This window comes from Mus caroli, chromosome 15 (genome assembly GCF_900094665.2).
Source record: "Mus caroli chromosome 15, CAROLI_EIJ_v1.1, whole genome shotgun sequence".
Taxonomy (NCBI): domain Eukaryota; kingdom Metazoa; phylum Chordata; class Mammalia; order Rodentia; family Muridae; genus Mus; species Mus caroli.
This window is the reverse complement of record NC_034584.1, coordinates 71958092-71971282: the sequence shown is the minus strand read 5'-3', so window position 1 is coordinate 71971282 and position 13191 is coordinate 71958092. Positions and strand designations below refer to the sequence as shown.

Sequence of the window (13191 nt, the reverse complement as noted above, 5' to 3'; positions counted from 1 at the left end):
GAAGCAGCTTGGATAGCCCCGATCTGAATATCGATTTAGAGCGAGGCACTCTAAATCTGCTTTAAAAAATAGCGACCAGAAATCTCGGTTGAAAGACGCTTGAGATCTGTGGGACAAAGGTTGGAGTCCTGGCGGGCACCCCGAAGCTCTAGCAACCCTGCGTTGGGGCCACAAGTGACAAGCACACGAAACGCGCCGGGCCACCCTCCAGATAACGATGAGCCAGACCGACAACCACGCTGGGGCCAGCGAGCGCGGAGGGGCATTGTGGGAGGCAGAGTAGGCGAGCCTGGCGCGAAGCATTATGGGACACCGCGGGGACAGCTCCGACTCCCCGCCCCGGCTTCTCTTGCCCTGAAGGTGACCACGTTTCACTTCTGGACCTCTCCGGGCGTCCCCAGACGCCGTTGACGTAATCCCCTCACTTGTGTCTGGCACCTCAGGGGCAAACGAGGATTTTTTTTTTTTTTAAAAGCCGAGAGCTGTGACACACTTCCGGTTGTGTCTCACTTTACGGCTAGACATTTTTCCGCTGACTAAGAAGGAAGTGGTAGGGCCATTTACGACAGCGCTGGTCGCCGTTTACGGCACCGGCCCCTGCGCGCGCATCTTCCCTCCTGCCTTGGTTCATCCGAGTATCGGGGCAATCGCAGTTTTTTCCTCGGGCCATCTGTCGCCATCCGGGCCCGTGGAGGCTGTTGCAGGTGAGCGGCTTGTTTCGTGGGATCCTGCGGACCTCCCGAGCCAGCCTGGGTAGACGTGGCTTCGGGAGCTCCCGGAAGAGCCTTCCTTTACGTCCTCTCCTGTCGCCTGTGCCCCTCCGCTGGGCGGGGCGGGAATTGGCCCCCGGTGGTCCCAGGCACGACTCTGAATGCAGGACACCGGACCTTGTGTGTGGATCCCTCTCTCGGCGCTCTGCTCAGCGCCGTGGGGTGGGTTGGGGGACGAAGTAGCCTCCTCTAGGGGTTCGAACAGATTGTTTCTGTGCTCCGAAATAGGGGACTGAGAGTAGGTTCCAGCTCTGGTCTGAAACGGAGCCCAGGAGTTGATGGCACCCACCTGTAGTGTCCCCAGTGACCCACACTGTATTGTGGTCAATTCAGCTGTCGCGCCGTTTTACTTTTCCCCTACTGCTTTCTTTCTGATTCACATGTGCAGTAGCCGAAGGACCAAGCCCTGTCCATCCAGGGAGATAGATAATGATGCACGTCAGGCCTTGAGCCATCTTTAACTTGTGACAACTCAAGTTTACAGTTGCTTTGGGGGCAACCTGTTGGGTATGGCTTAAAGCCCCAGATGGTCAGGCTACCAGCTAACTACAGTATAACCAGAAAGAGGTCGGGCTTAAGTAGACAGCCTTGGAAACTGTTTTTGAAGGGATGGGCAGATGGACTCCTTAAGTTAGCAGAGCTAACTTTGTGTCTCAAAGATAGGGTGTGTGGTAGCAGTCGGTGGTAAGGTGTCCGGCACAGCACCCCGACGTCCTGGAACCTCTTACTTCATGTCAGCTGTTTGAAGGCCACCACCACCCCACCCTCTCTCCCACAACCCCGTGTTCTTCCTACAACTTAGCATACGTTCGTATTTGGAGGGTGAAGCTCCCAGGTTTACTCCTTGTCCTTGTCACCTAAGTATCACCAGCCTCCCTGTGTCAGAGGAGAGGTTACCGAGCTCTCTAATGGTGGACAATTTCAGGTTTCTTGTGTATGGTCAATGCATGGGTTTTTGGTTGTTTTTTTTTTTTTTCTCCTTTGTTGTTTGCTTTGGTTTTTGATGGGAAGTGTCCAGCAAGCCCCTGGATTATACAGCTATTAGCTTTTACTTTCCTAAAATGAGCTGTAGTGTTAGACGCTGTACTAGATACTAGATACTGCGGGGCCAAAGCTACAATTTGCCTGTGTTCAAATTTCCTTACCCAGAAAATGGGACTGGCCCCACGGGATTGTCCGAAGGGTTTAGTTAGCGCATGCGCTGTAAGCGGTCAGAACAGTGTCCTGGTGCTCCTGCATATGGACATTTAACACTCGGCTGCTTTTGCTCTGAAGTTTGTGGTGACCTTGGTCACCAACGGTCCTTTTGCTTGGCTGCATGCACTGTACAGGACTTGTGCTGATAGAAAATTGGAAGGGTGGGGTCTGATTGAGGGTTCAGGGGATGGTCTTAGTTTGGTTGGTTTTAGTCCTTTATTTTTGGGATTTTGTTGTTGCTGTCTGTGTATGCACGTGTGTGGGAGTTTGTGCTGTGGCATTCTGCTGGAGGTCTGAAGGCCACGTGTGGGAGTCTGTTCTCACTTTCCACTTTGGTTCCACCTTTACCTGTAGCACCATCTCAGCAGCCCGAGGGTCTTTAAAGCACTGTGTGCCGGTGCCTTTGTGTAACTGAGTGGTAATTGTGCAGGGCAACAATCACCAAGACTTTGACCGAGGTCCTCTGATGGAGACTGGGTTTAGAGACATTTGCTGTTGGGTGCTTTGGTGAAGGTGTTTCAGGGGAATTCAGTACTTCTACCACCTTGAATAATTGAAGACACCTTTATCATATGTTCTACTGAGAAAGATGTGACACCCCATCGAGGAAAGGCACAGCTTCATTGCAAAGATGTTCACCAAAGAACCTGTCCTAGAATTAGTGAGACATAGGAAAATGTCGCTGGTGTTGGCAGGGTTCTGTGTTTTGAGTGTTCTTTGAGCAGTTTACAGGAAGACCCTGTCCACAGTGCTCGAGAGCCAGGGTGCACCTCTGCTGTGCAGCTTCAGTGGAGGGTGGAGTGTTTGGGACTTGATGGCCTTCCTTCTGAAACTTCTCACGCTGCTTGTGTTCACAGGTTTTAGAAGATGGCGAAGTTCATGACACCTGTGATCCAGGACAACCCCTCAGGCTGGGGTCCCTGTGCTGTTCCTGAGCAGTTTCGGGATATGCCCTACCAGCCATTCAGCAAAGGAGATCGGCTGGGGAAGGTATTGGGTCCCTTCAGCTGGGGCAGCTACTCCACAGTTCCCCACTGCTTTCTAGTCTCTTGGTGGATATACTTCCTGTGGGGCTACCAGCCAAGGAAGGCCCTGACCTCCAGAATGAGTCAGAGCTAGGGCAGCCACGTGCAGAGCATCAGAGGCGACACCGATGCCTTTTGTCGCTGTCAATGTCAGCAGAAGCCTACTCGCCTGACCTGTTGTCTTCCTTGTCCTTCACAGGTTGCAGACTGGACAGGAGCCACATACCAGGACAAGAGGTACACAAGTAAGTGGTCCTCGGCGGGCCGTCCACATCTGGGCCTTGGGAAGCTCATTACTCTTTTCAGTAGGCCCCACGTGAAAGGTTTTTAGGAAGGAAAGGAAATGGTAATGGTAGTTGTTGGAAGTATATTCTGGAGTACAGTGTACACAAACCATGGTTTTTAGTCCCAGGGTGGCCAGAGACTCCTGAATGCTACTTTGCATTCTGTTGCTTGGGACTTCTGGAGCCATCAATCCATGGACTCTCGGCTCTGAGCCTTAGTTTTAAGGTTCTGTCTGGTAAGGGAGACCGATTTCCCTGGTGCCAGTTAGATGTTTGGAAGTGACTGCCTAGAGTACCAAGTTAAAGTGGATGAGGTCCGAAAGAAAGGCTGTTGTGGTCGAAGGCTGTGTCCGCACGCAGCTCTTGGTGATGGCTGGGGATGGTGGTACAGCTCAGATTCTTACGTGACCACGCAGAGGTAAAGTGGGGTGGTGGCATCCTTAGGCTCTTGGTAAGTTGTTTAAACCCAAGCTCTTAAACCTTAAATGTGAGTGTGAATCATGAATCACCTGAGATCATGTTTAAATACAGGTTCCCATCTGTCAGGTCTGGGCAGGGGCGGTGAGTCTACCCACCTCACAAGCTTCTGGCCAGTGCTTCAGGTCAGAACCACGCTTGAGAGAGTGGGGTCAAAGCCTGGCGTGCACCATGAGCACGACACTCACTGTGTAGGTAGCACTTAGCACACACTGTCACCTTTGCCTGCAGACAAGTATTCCTCTCAGTTCGGTGGGGGAAGTCAGTATGCCTATTTCCATGAGGAAGATGAGACGAGCTTCCAGCTGGTGGACACGGCACGGACGCAGAAGACCGCCTACCAGCGGAACCGGATGAGGTTTGCACAGGTAGGCCACGGCTGGCAGCCCGCACCTCAGCTCTCACTGACAGCAGAAGTTTCTGCTGCTCAGCCGCCATCTTGGGAATACTGATGAGAAAGGAAAGGCTTACAGGCCTTTGGCCAATCCCAAGTGGCAGTTTAGTGACCAGTTGTATCAGAATAATGTGTAATGGGTCTAGGAATACATTAAAGGAGTTTAGATTTTTGTTCACAGTAGTTCAGACATCACACAGCTGTGCTGGGAACCCAGTGCCTTGCTGACTTGTCATGTACAACCTTTGTTAATTACATGGTTTGGTAGGGTGCCTCCTGCTACATAATGTTGTAAACTTTGCAACTCCAATAAAACTAGTATACCCACATTAAAGTAGGAATGACACTCCAAGCTAACACAAGTGCTACTCCCCTTAGCCCAAATTCTGTAGCCGCTGTAGAGTAAAAGTAAAGAGATGTGAAACTTAGAACTCATGCCGTAAACTTACTCTAAAGATACCATGAGCCTTGTCTCCAAGGGGTTAACATGGGTCTCTTCCTGCTCCCCAGCGGAACCTCCGCAGAGACAAAGATCGGAGGAACATGGTGCAGTTCAACCTACAGACACTGCCCAAGAGTGCCAAGCAGAAAGAGAGGTGAGCATCCCTTCCTGCTAAGTCAGAGTCATGTTCCCAAATGGGCTGTGTTCAGAAATCACAGAGCCAGGGCGGGGACTGGCTACCTTTCACTCTTGAAAAGGAAACCAAAACCTCCTCACCTATTGCTGTCCAAGACTGGGCAATAGCAGACAGGCAGGAGGTGGTTGAGGCGGACATTTGAAGGGGCTCTGTGGCCTCTAGATTCTGGATGCCTGGTTCCAGGCAGCACCACTTATGCTATATCTGATGGGCCCTTGGGGATGGGCACAGCAGCCACTGCACCATAGCCAGGGCTGCCATGGGAGTAACTGGGCTGAATGCTGGTTGATACTAGTAGTGCACCTCTGCTCGAATCCCCAGTGTGTGCCTACATGGTGTCTGCATCTAAGCCCCTATTTTCTATCCTGGTAGCAGCTAGGAAGGGTGATGCAATTCAGCTAGAAGCCGACACTGAAATCACAGCATTTTGTCTGTCTTTTCAGAGAACGAATTCGCTTGCAGAAAAAATTCCAGAAGCAATTTGGAGTGAGGCAAAAATGGGACCAGAAGTCACAGGTAGTGTCCCTCCTGGGACTCTGTGGGGACTTGGATGGGTTTGTTTTCTTTGACCTTAAGAGATGTCTCGGCACTCGTCCCCTGATGCCCGCGGGCATTTCATGTACAATGGGATCATACTCTGTGCCCTTTAGTTAGTGTGCCACTCTTAAGGTCACATCACAGCCCGTGTTAGCACAGTCTTTTCACTTTTCCTTCATGTCTGTTAAGGATTGGTTCCAGGTACCCTCAGAGATCAAGATTTGTGTGCACTGACCTTCTCTGCATGTATCTTATGTGTGTCCCCTCGTGGACTTTAGCTTGCCTCTGGATTATATATTGGGTTGAAAGTATCATTTTAACTCTCGGGTGATCCTCCTCTGTCAGCCACCCAGTAGGTGGGATTTCCAGCATGCTGAGCATCCAAGGATTTTCAGTTTACATGTGACTGGGTACAGACCTGCTGGTGTAAAGCTCGCAGACATGGAGTCTTTTTGCCCAAGAGTGGTTTTTTGTATGGGTTGCCACATTTCCTTCAGCCATTCATCTTTCCACTTTGGCACTGTTAGGTATAACACTGCCATCTTTGTGGGAGCTGTGAGCATAACAGACATGACCAGAAGTGGAGTTTGGGCCAGGAGTGTTGCCAACAGCAAAGCAGCTGTTTTTCGGGCACAGAAACTCGGCTTCACTCCCTAGTGTTGTAGGGTGATAAAGTCGTGAAGATGCATGTTGACTTAGCTGCTTGTTGTATCAGGCATGTGCTTGACACCCTGAGAAGCCCCACACTGAGGCCCTGCTTCCTTCTCTGAGCTGCCACGAGTCACGGACCCTGCTTAAAAACAGCTAGGACCAGGCTAATGAGATGACTCAGCTTTTCAGAGCACTGGCTGCTCTTCCAGAGGTCCTGCGTTCAATTCCCAACACCCAGGTGGTAGCTCATGCCCATCTGTAAAGGGATCTGATGCTCTCATCTGGCCTGCAGGTGTACATGCAGCAGAGCACCCAGACATAAAATAAATACAATAAACAAAAATGAACTTAAAAAAAAACAGCCGGGACCATATTGAATGAAAGCCCTTCCTGTGTTTCCTCTGCAGAAACCCCGAGACTCCTCAGTTGAAGTCCGCAGTGACTGGGAGGTGAAGGAGGAGATGGACTTCCCTCAGCTGATGAAGATGCGCTACTTGGAAGTGTCAGAGCCTCAAGACATGTGAGTAGCCTCTTCCTGGTGCCCACCCGGGTTCCAGTGTCTGCCTGCAGGGGTCAGTGTCTCCCTAAGTCCGAGCAACTCCAAAGCAGGTTTGAAGCCACTGACAGTGCTAGGGACAGGTAGGTATGTTTTTGAAAGATCAAGACCCACTTTAAAAAATGCATTGTTAGCCGGGCGTGGTGGCGCACGCCTTTAATCCCAGCACTCGGGAGGCAGAGGCAGGCGGATTTCTGAGTTCGAGGCCAGCCTGGTCTACAAAGTGAGTTCCAGGACAGCCAGGGCTACACAGAGAAACCCTGTCTCGAAAAACCAAAAAAAAATGCATTGTTTACTAAAAGTCCCAGTTTCTTTCCACTCTTGGCATCCGAGAAAAAGCCCAGTAGTTCAGTCACTAAGCTTTTGGGGCAGGAGAGGCATGACAGTTGTTCAGGAGACTCCGTTTTGTGTAGCATCGTGCACCAGAGGGCAAGGACATAGAGCTAAGTCAGTGGAGAGCCAGAGCTTCAACCCAGAAGTCCATCTATCTGGGAGCCTCTATAATGGGCTCAGTTTCCCAGGGAAGGTTCACTGTAAGGGCTTTCCCTGTGTTCTACAGAGGAACATTGGAAGCTGCGAAGACAAGGAAACTAAACTAACACTAAAGATTTGTCTCATTTTCAGAGAGATGAATGCCATCTCTTTCATATATACTGAACTTCTGGGTGAAGTTTATTTTCTGAGATGGACCCTCCAGTGTAGCTGAGGTTTTTTAATTTGCCATCCTCCTGCATCTGCCTCCCTAACCCTGGGATTGCAGACACGCACCCTGCAGTGCCAGGCATGCCCAATAGATCTGACTTCCGATTCCATGGCATAAAAGAGGAAGGAGGATCTCTGTGATTTTTTTTTTTTCCCCTCTCCCCCCAGCGAGTGCTGCGGAGCCCTGGAGTACTACGACAAAGCCTTTGACCGCATCACCACGAGGAGTGAGAAGCCCCTGCGGAGCATCAAGCGCATCTTTCACACCGTCACCACCACAGACGACCCTGTCATCCGGAAGGTGTGCACCCTTTGCCCACCTTTGGGAATGTTGCTGAGGCCTCAGAAAGAACAGGGCACAAGTCGTGCAGGTGTCCCTCAGTGTTCACAGGGTCTGATTCAGGACCACCCCATGATACCAAAAGCCATGGGTGCTCCAGTACCGGTGATGTGACTCGCCTGTCAGCCCTAGCAATCTTCCATGCTTCAGATCCTTCTGGATTGCCCACCACACCTAAGACACTGGATGCTACTACATAAGCAGTTGTTACACTGTTGTTTGAGGAACCTGACAAAGAGAAAGTGTGCATGCTTGTCAGGCACGTTTTCTCCCCTGAACATGTGGATTGATTGCCGAGACCCCACAGGAACAAGTGACTGCATAGCCCAGCCCTTAGATGAGGTTCTACCACAACACACTTAGAGTTTGATGGAAGTGGATACACTTAAATATGTTGAGCAGAGGCGTGCTCAGATTCCAGCTCTGCCAGCCTGAGTTTGCTGCCCTGGAGCCTTAGCTTTCTTACCTACAAAGGTAGAGGGGTGGCTTGGCTGGAAACTAGTGAGTGGAGTGAGGGCCATGCTTCCACCACGGCCTGCTACAGTGACAGCCCAGCCTATTTGCTGCAGCCTCCATGACTGACTGGGCATGTCTTCCTTCCCAAGTGACCTCAGCATCCTCAGTTCACTCTCTTGTCCCTCTCTCCCTGCTTTCAGCTGGCAAAAACGCAGGGCAATGTGTTTGCCACCGATGCCATCCTGGCCACGCTGATGAGCTGCACCCGCTCCGTGTACTCCTGGGACATCGTTGTCCAGAGAGTCGGCTCTAAACTCTTTTTTGACAAGAGGGACAACTCTGACTTTGGTAGGCATGAGTGTTGTCAGTTCTTACGAATAAGAATGAGCAGTGTGATGATCCCTCCCGTCCTCTAGAGTCCAAGCAAAGAGACCACTTCAGTGCTTCTGTGCGCTTCAGCTCTGAGTCCTCACACCAGCGCTGTGGCTGTGTGTTATATGCATAGGACTCTTCCTCCTCCTCCTTCTCTTCTTCCTCTTCCTCCTCCTCCTCTTCCCATTTATGAACTATAAAGAAAAGGCATATGCATATACACAGTCAATAAACCACAGAATTACAGCTTGAAAACAAAGCAGTCTAATTCTGTTTGAGTTGCAAGCCTCATTTGTTAAAATGCCAAGAGAGACACATTCTCTTGAGGCTTTCTTACTATATGACCAGTGTTGTTGGGTCACACCTAATGTTTTCTGTGAGCCACCCACTTCCTGTGCATGCCACGCCCTGGGGGAGTCCTCTGTCAGCAGAAGGCAGTTATTTGAAGATGGGCCCCTATGATGTAGGTCTGTATATCTCCCCATGCCGCTGTGCACACTGCCAGTGGCTCGGCTGCATGAGCACGTGACATCCATGCTTGGGTTTTTCCAGACCTCCTGACTGTGAGTGAGACAGCCAATGAGCCGCCTCAAGATGAAGGCAACTCCTTCAACTCACCCCGGAACCTGGCCATGGAAGCCACCTACATCAACCACAACTTCTCCCAGCAGTGCCTGAGAATGGTGAGCAGATGCACTGCCCTGCTGGGTTAGGTCCCTGCCGCTGAGCCTCTGCTCTGCACTAGACGGTAGTGCAGTGGTGCAGGGTTGGTCAGGTTCGCTTGCCCACCTGGTAGCAGGGATCCGAGCCACAAAAAGGTCTAAGGCTTCTTTCCTCTCTGGAGTTACTGGGAATGCCTGTGGATAAAACCATTCCTTACTTTGAGGATACGGTACTGAACAATAGTCCCACCTTCTACTGTGATGGAGGAGGGAGAAAGGGCATTGCTTGCTGTCCTGTTAGCTACCGTCTGCCTGTAGTGAGGAAGGAAGCAGGGAGTGGCGTGGTAGCTCTTACTCAGTGAGTGTGTTGGGCTTGGTCCTTAATACACAGTGAGCCTACACCCTTAAGGACAGAAGCACCAGCCAGGGCAGTCAAAAGCAATGCTGGGTCTGCCGGCTTGAAGTCAACCCCAGCTCCTGAAAGCTTTGTCTTTTTTGCAGGGGAGAGAAAGATACAATTTCCCCAACCCAAACCCATTTGTGGAGGACGACATGGATAAGAATGAGATCGCCTCTGTCGCTTACCGGTAAGTCAGCTCCAGGGGACAGGTGACCCTGTCCTGTGCTGTCTGGGGTGGTCCATCCACAGCGGTGGATCTTGTAGTGAGTGCGTCTTGCTGTCCTCATAGTTACCGCAGATGGAAGCTTGGAGATGACATTGACCTTATCGTCCGCTGTGAGCACGATGGCGTCATGACCGGGGCCAACGGGGAAGTGTCCTTCATCAACATCAAGACGCTCAATGAATGGGACTCCAGGGTGAGGCACCGCTGCAGTGTGTTCCTGCAGTGTGGAGTGGGGTGGGCTGGAGTACGCTGGCTTATTCCTGGTGGGTACTCACACAGCCACTGTCAGTGCTGACAGAGTAGAACAGTCTAAGTTAAGGTCTCTACCTCTGTCTCCAGTACTTTGGTCTATTCATTCTGGCTCCCATTGACTCCTGTGGTCTCCGCATCTGATCTTGACCTCACCTTTTCTTTAGAAGCACAGTCTCTCTGGCCTCTTTACTCAGCCCCACTGCCACCTATGATCTCTTTATGCAGCTCTGTCACTGCTGACCCCAGAATAAGATCTGGACAAACACGCACACATAGTCCTCTTTCCGTTGTCCATTTCCAGTGCTGCCGGACCGTCAGGTCAGGCACCGTCCTTTCTCCCTGGCTTTATGTGTGGTGCCCTATATTAAAGCGAAGGGCACAGAGGTAGGTGTTGCCTCTGTACAGGATAAAGAATACTGATAAGGACAGCTCTGAGGCCCAGGCAGCCTGTGATGATTGGCTTGCTATCAAGTGGAGCCATTGTCTTGGGGCCAGTGACCTTCTAGACTTCTACTGTGGTGTCTCTGTTTCCTCACATCCCTGCCCCACTCATGAGTGGGGTTTGCCCTGGTGGACCCTTAGGCTAAGTCCTCATGCAGCGTGTGTCCCAGAGTACTTCAGTTTTCTCATGCCTCACAAACACATGACAAGAAATTTAATGGCTTAAAACAGCACCTACAACTGGGCTTTAGTGGGCAGACGTCCAGCATGTTACGGTTTCGTTCTCTGTTGAGGTGTTGTGAGTGGCAGTGACCATGGCCATAGAATGGAGTGTGTTCCAGAAGGTCTGCTGGGAGTTCATTCCGGGTGTTGCATAAATCAGGTCCTTGCAGCAATCCAGCAGAAGTCCCCATTCCTTGCCAGCTTTCAGACACCCCTTTGCCCCAAGTCCTCACCCTGTCCCCACTGCAGTCCAGGAACCAGGCAGCTCCTATCTCACTCCGGTGCTTTTTCTTCTTAATGCATTTGGGAGTCTCATCCTGTGCCTGTCATTTGGTATCTTCTCTTCAACTGACCGCTGTCTGCTCTGTTCAGTCCTCTCTGCATGTAGCTGTCAGGGCTTTTCAGTACCACAGCACTCTAGCAGATTTAAAGGGAAACAGAATCTGTTAGTTGCTGTTCTTGGGACTCCCTGCCTATGACCTTAGCCCACCCCACTCCTTGCATCTGGAAGTCAGTATGCCTGTGAAGCATTGTGGTGGTGCTGCGCTCCTGCCCCTCAGACTCTGACTGTCGTCCTTCTCTGCGTGTTTACCCCTTCTCACCACCCAGCACCCTCGCCACTGAGTTTTACCATCACTCATCACCATCAGGATGAGGGGCTGCTGTACAGAGATGTTTGTGTCTTTGTCTCTTGGGTGATCACCAGTTTACCTCGGACTCAGGCATGCTCTTCCCTCCTAGTGGTCTCTGTCTTCCATAGGAGGCCCTGGGGCCCCATGGGAGGTGCCACCCTCACCCAGTAACCAGCTTTCTTCTGCAGCATTGTAATGGCGTTGACTGGCGTCAGAAGCTGGACTCTCAGCGTGGGGCTGTCATCGCCACTGAATTGAAGAACAATAGCTACAAGTTGGCACGGTGGACCTGCTGTGCTTTGCTGGCTGGATCTGAGTACCTGAAGCTTGGGTGAGACTCCTGTGCGGGTCTGGGGTGGGCCCGGATGAGAGGCCACTGCTCCAGCTCTACTCTGGGGAAAGAGCAGCCCAGGCGTAACCATGGAACTGAACCCAGCCTTTGCCGTCTCTGTATGGCCTAGTATGACCACCCATCCTCCTCCCCAACAGGTATGTGTCCCGGTACCACGTAAAGGACTCCTCACGCCATGTCATCCTGGGCACCCAGCAATTTAAACCCAATGAGTTTGCCAGCCAGATCAACCTGAGCGTGGAGAATGCCTGGGGCATCCTGCGCTGCGTCATCGACATCTGCATGAAGCTGGAGGAGGGCAAGTACCTCATCCTCAAGGACCCCAACAAGCAGGTCATCCGAGTCTACAGCCTGCCTGATGGCACCTTCAGCTCTGAGGAGGACGAAGAGGACGAGGAGGAGGAAGAGGAGGAAGAAGAAGGTGGGCAGAGCAGGCCTCTTAAGCCTGGGGTGGTTTGAGAGCTGCTGAGGGAGCCAGGCTAGCTCTGGTCACCTTCACCTTGGCAGCACATGGAGAACTCCCTGGAACTTGATGCGGGGTGGCACTCCAGATCAGCAGAGGGGCTAAGGAGAACATCAAGGGAAGGCGTGGGCCACTTTGAGAGGAACCGAGGCCATATGGTCAGTTAGACTCCTGAAAGCCTCCCTGGTAGCTACAGAACGTTACTGAGCCCTGCAGGGGTTAGGAGGGCTCAGCAAAGCGGGCATCTTCAGCACTCAGGTCTCTTCAGGGTCCAGAGGGAGAAGGTCCATTGCATCATGGGGTGAATTTATTTCTCTTCATTGTTTTCTTTCAGAGGAAGAAACTTAAATGAGTTGGCCTGGCGCCTGCGTGTGTTGCACCCAGCTGTGCTTGGGCAGTGTGTGTCCAGCTCCTGTTCTCTAGCAGAGGAAATAAAACTTAATTCCCTTTGGTTTCTTCCTTCGTCCTGTGCTCCCATTGTGATCCACAGCCCCTGGGAGAGGGAGACCAGAGGCAGCCGTTTGTGTGGCCTTGTGGCTGCTGTTGAGTGGTTCCATCACTGCTGGAGCACGGAGGACCACACTCTATGGAGGGTGAAGGCCTTGGTGTTAGCTTCAGAACAGGCCCTCTCGTGCAGTTTGAGATGCCTTGTGGAGGGAGAGCCCTCACAAGAAGTCCTGTTCCCCAGTGCTGCTCAGCCTGTGGGTTATAACCCACTTGGGGGCTAAATGACCCTTTCACAGAGGTTTTCTAAGACCATCAGAAAACATTTACATTGTGACTCACAACAGTAACAATCACAGTTACAAAGTAGCAATGAGGCAGGCAGTGGTGGCCTTTAATCCCAGCACTTGGAAGGCAGAGGCAGGCAGATTTCTGAGTTCAAGGCCACTGGTCTACAGAGTGAGTTCTAGGACAGCTGGGGCTACACAAAAACACTATCTCAACCAAAACCAAAAAAAAAGTAGCAATGAAAATAAGTTCATGGTTGGGGGTCACCACAATATGAGGTGTTAAAGTGTCCCAGCCTTAGGAAGGGTAAACCTTGCTGTCTTTCCCTAGAGTGACCTAGGTATGCCTTTGAAACTGTCTCCAAGGACAAGGTATGGTTGGGAGGTAGCCCTTGAGGAAGACATCTTCAG

At 51.5% G+C, this 13191-nt stretch overlaps 1 protein-coding gene across 1 annotated transcript; it reads left to right on the top strand.

Annotated features, from left to right (window-relative positions):
• The first annotated feature begins 298 nt into the window (after positions 1 to 298).
• On the top strand, positions 299 to 12505 carry Eif3d (eukaryotic translation initiation factor 3 subunit D). The gene is made up of 15 exons (XM_021183377.2): positions 299 to 704; positions 2825 to 2957; positions 3192 to 3237; positions 3985 to 4121; positions 4658 to 4743; positions 5229 to 5301; positions 6381 to 6493; positions 7400 to 7532; positions 8228 to 8375; positions 8952 to 9082; positions 9563 to 9648; positions 9751 to 9880; positions 11423 to 11565; positions 11724 to 12007; positions 12384 to 12505. The coding sequence occupies exons 2-15, from the start codon at positions 2835 to 2837 to the stop codon at positions 12395 to 12397; spliced, it is 1647 nt and encodes a 548-aa protein (XP_021039036.1). The 5' UTR covers positions 299 to 704; positions 2825 to 2834; the 3' UTR covers positions 12398 to 12505.
• The last annotated feature ends 686 nt before the right edge of the window (positions 12506 to 13191 follow it).

Bases quoted from the DNA above. Each gene is read 5' to 3' on its own strand.
- Eif3d (XM_021183377.2), top strand. From the start codon at position 2,835: ATGGCGAAGTTCATGACACCTGTGATCCAGGACAACCCCTCAGGCTGG. The intron at 4,122-4,657 runs GTAGGCCACGGC...CCTGCTCCCCAG, and splicing joins ACCGGATGAGGTTTGCACAG to CGGAACCTCCGCAGAGACAA. The intron at 9,649-9,750 runs GTAAGTCAGCTC...CTGTCCTCATAG, and splicing joins ATCGCCTCTGTCGCTTACCG to TTACCGCAGATGGAAGCTTG.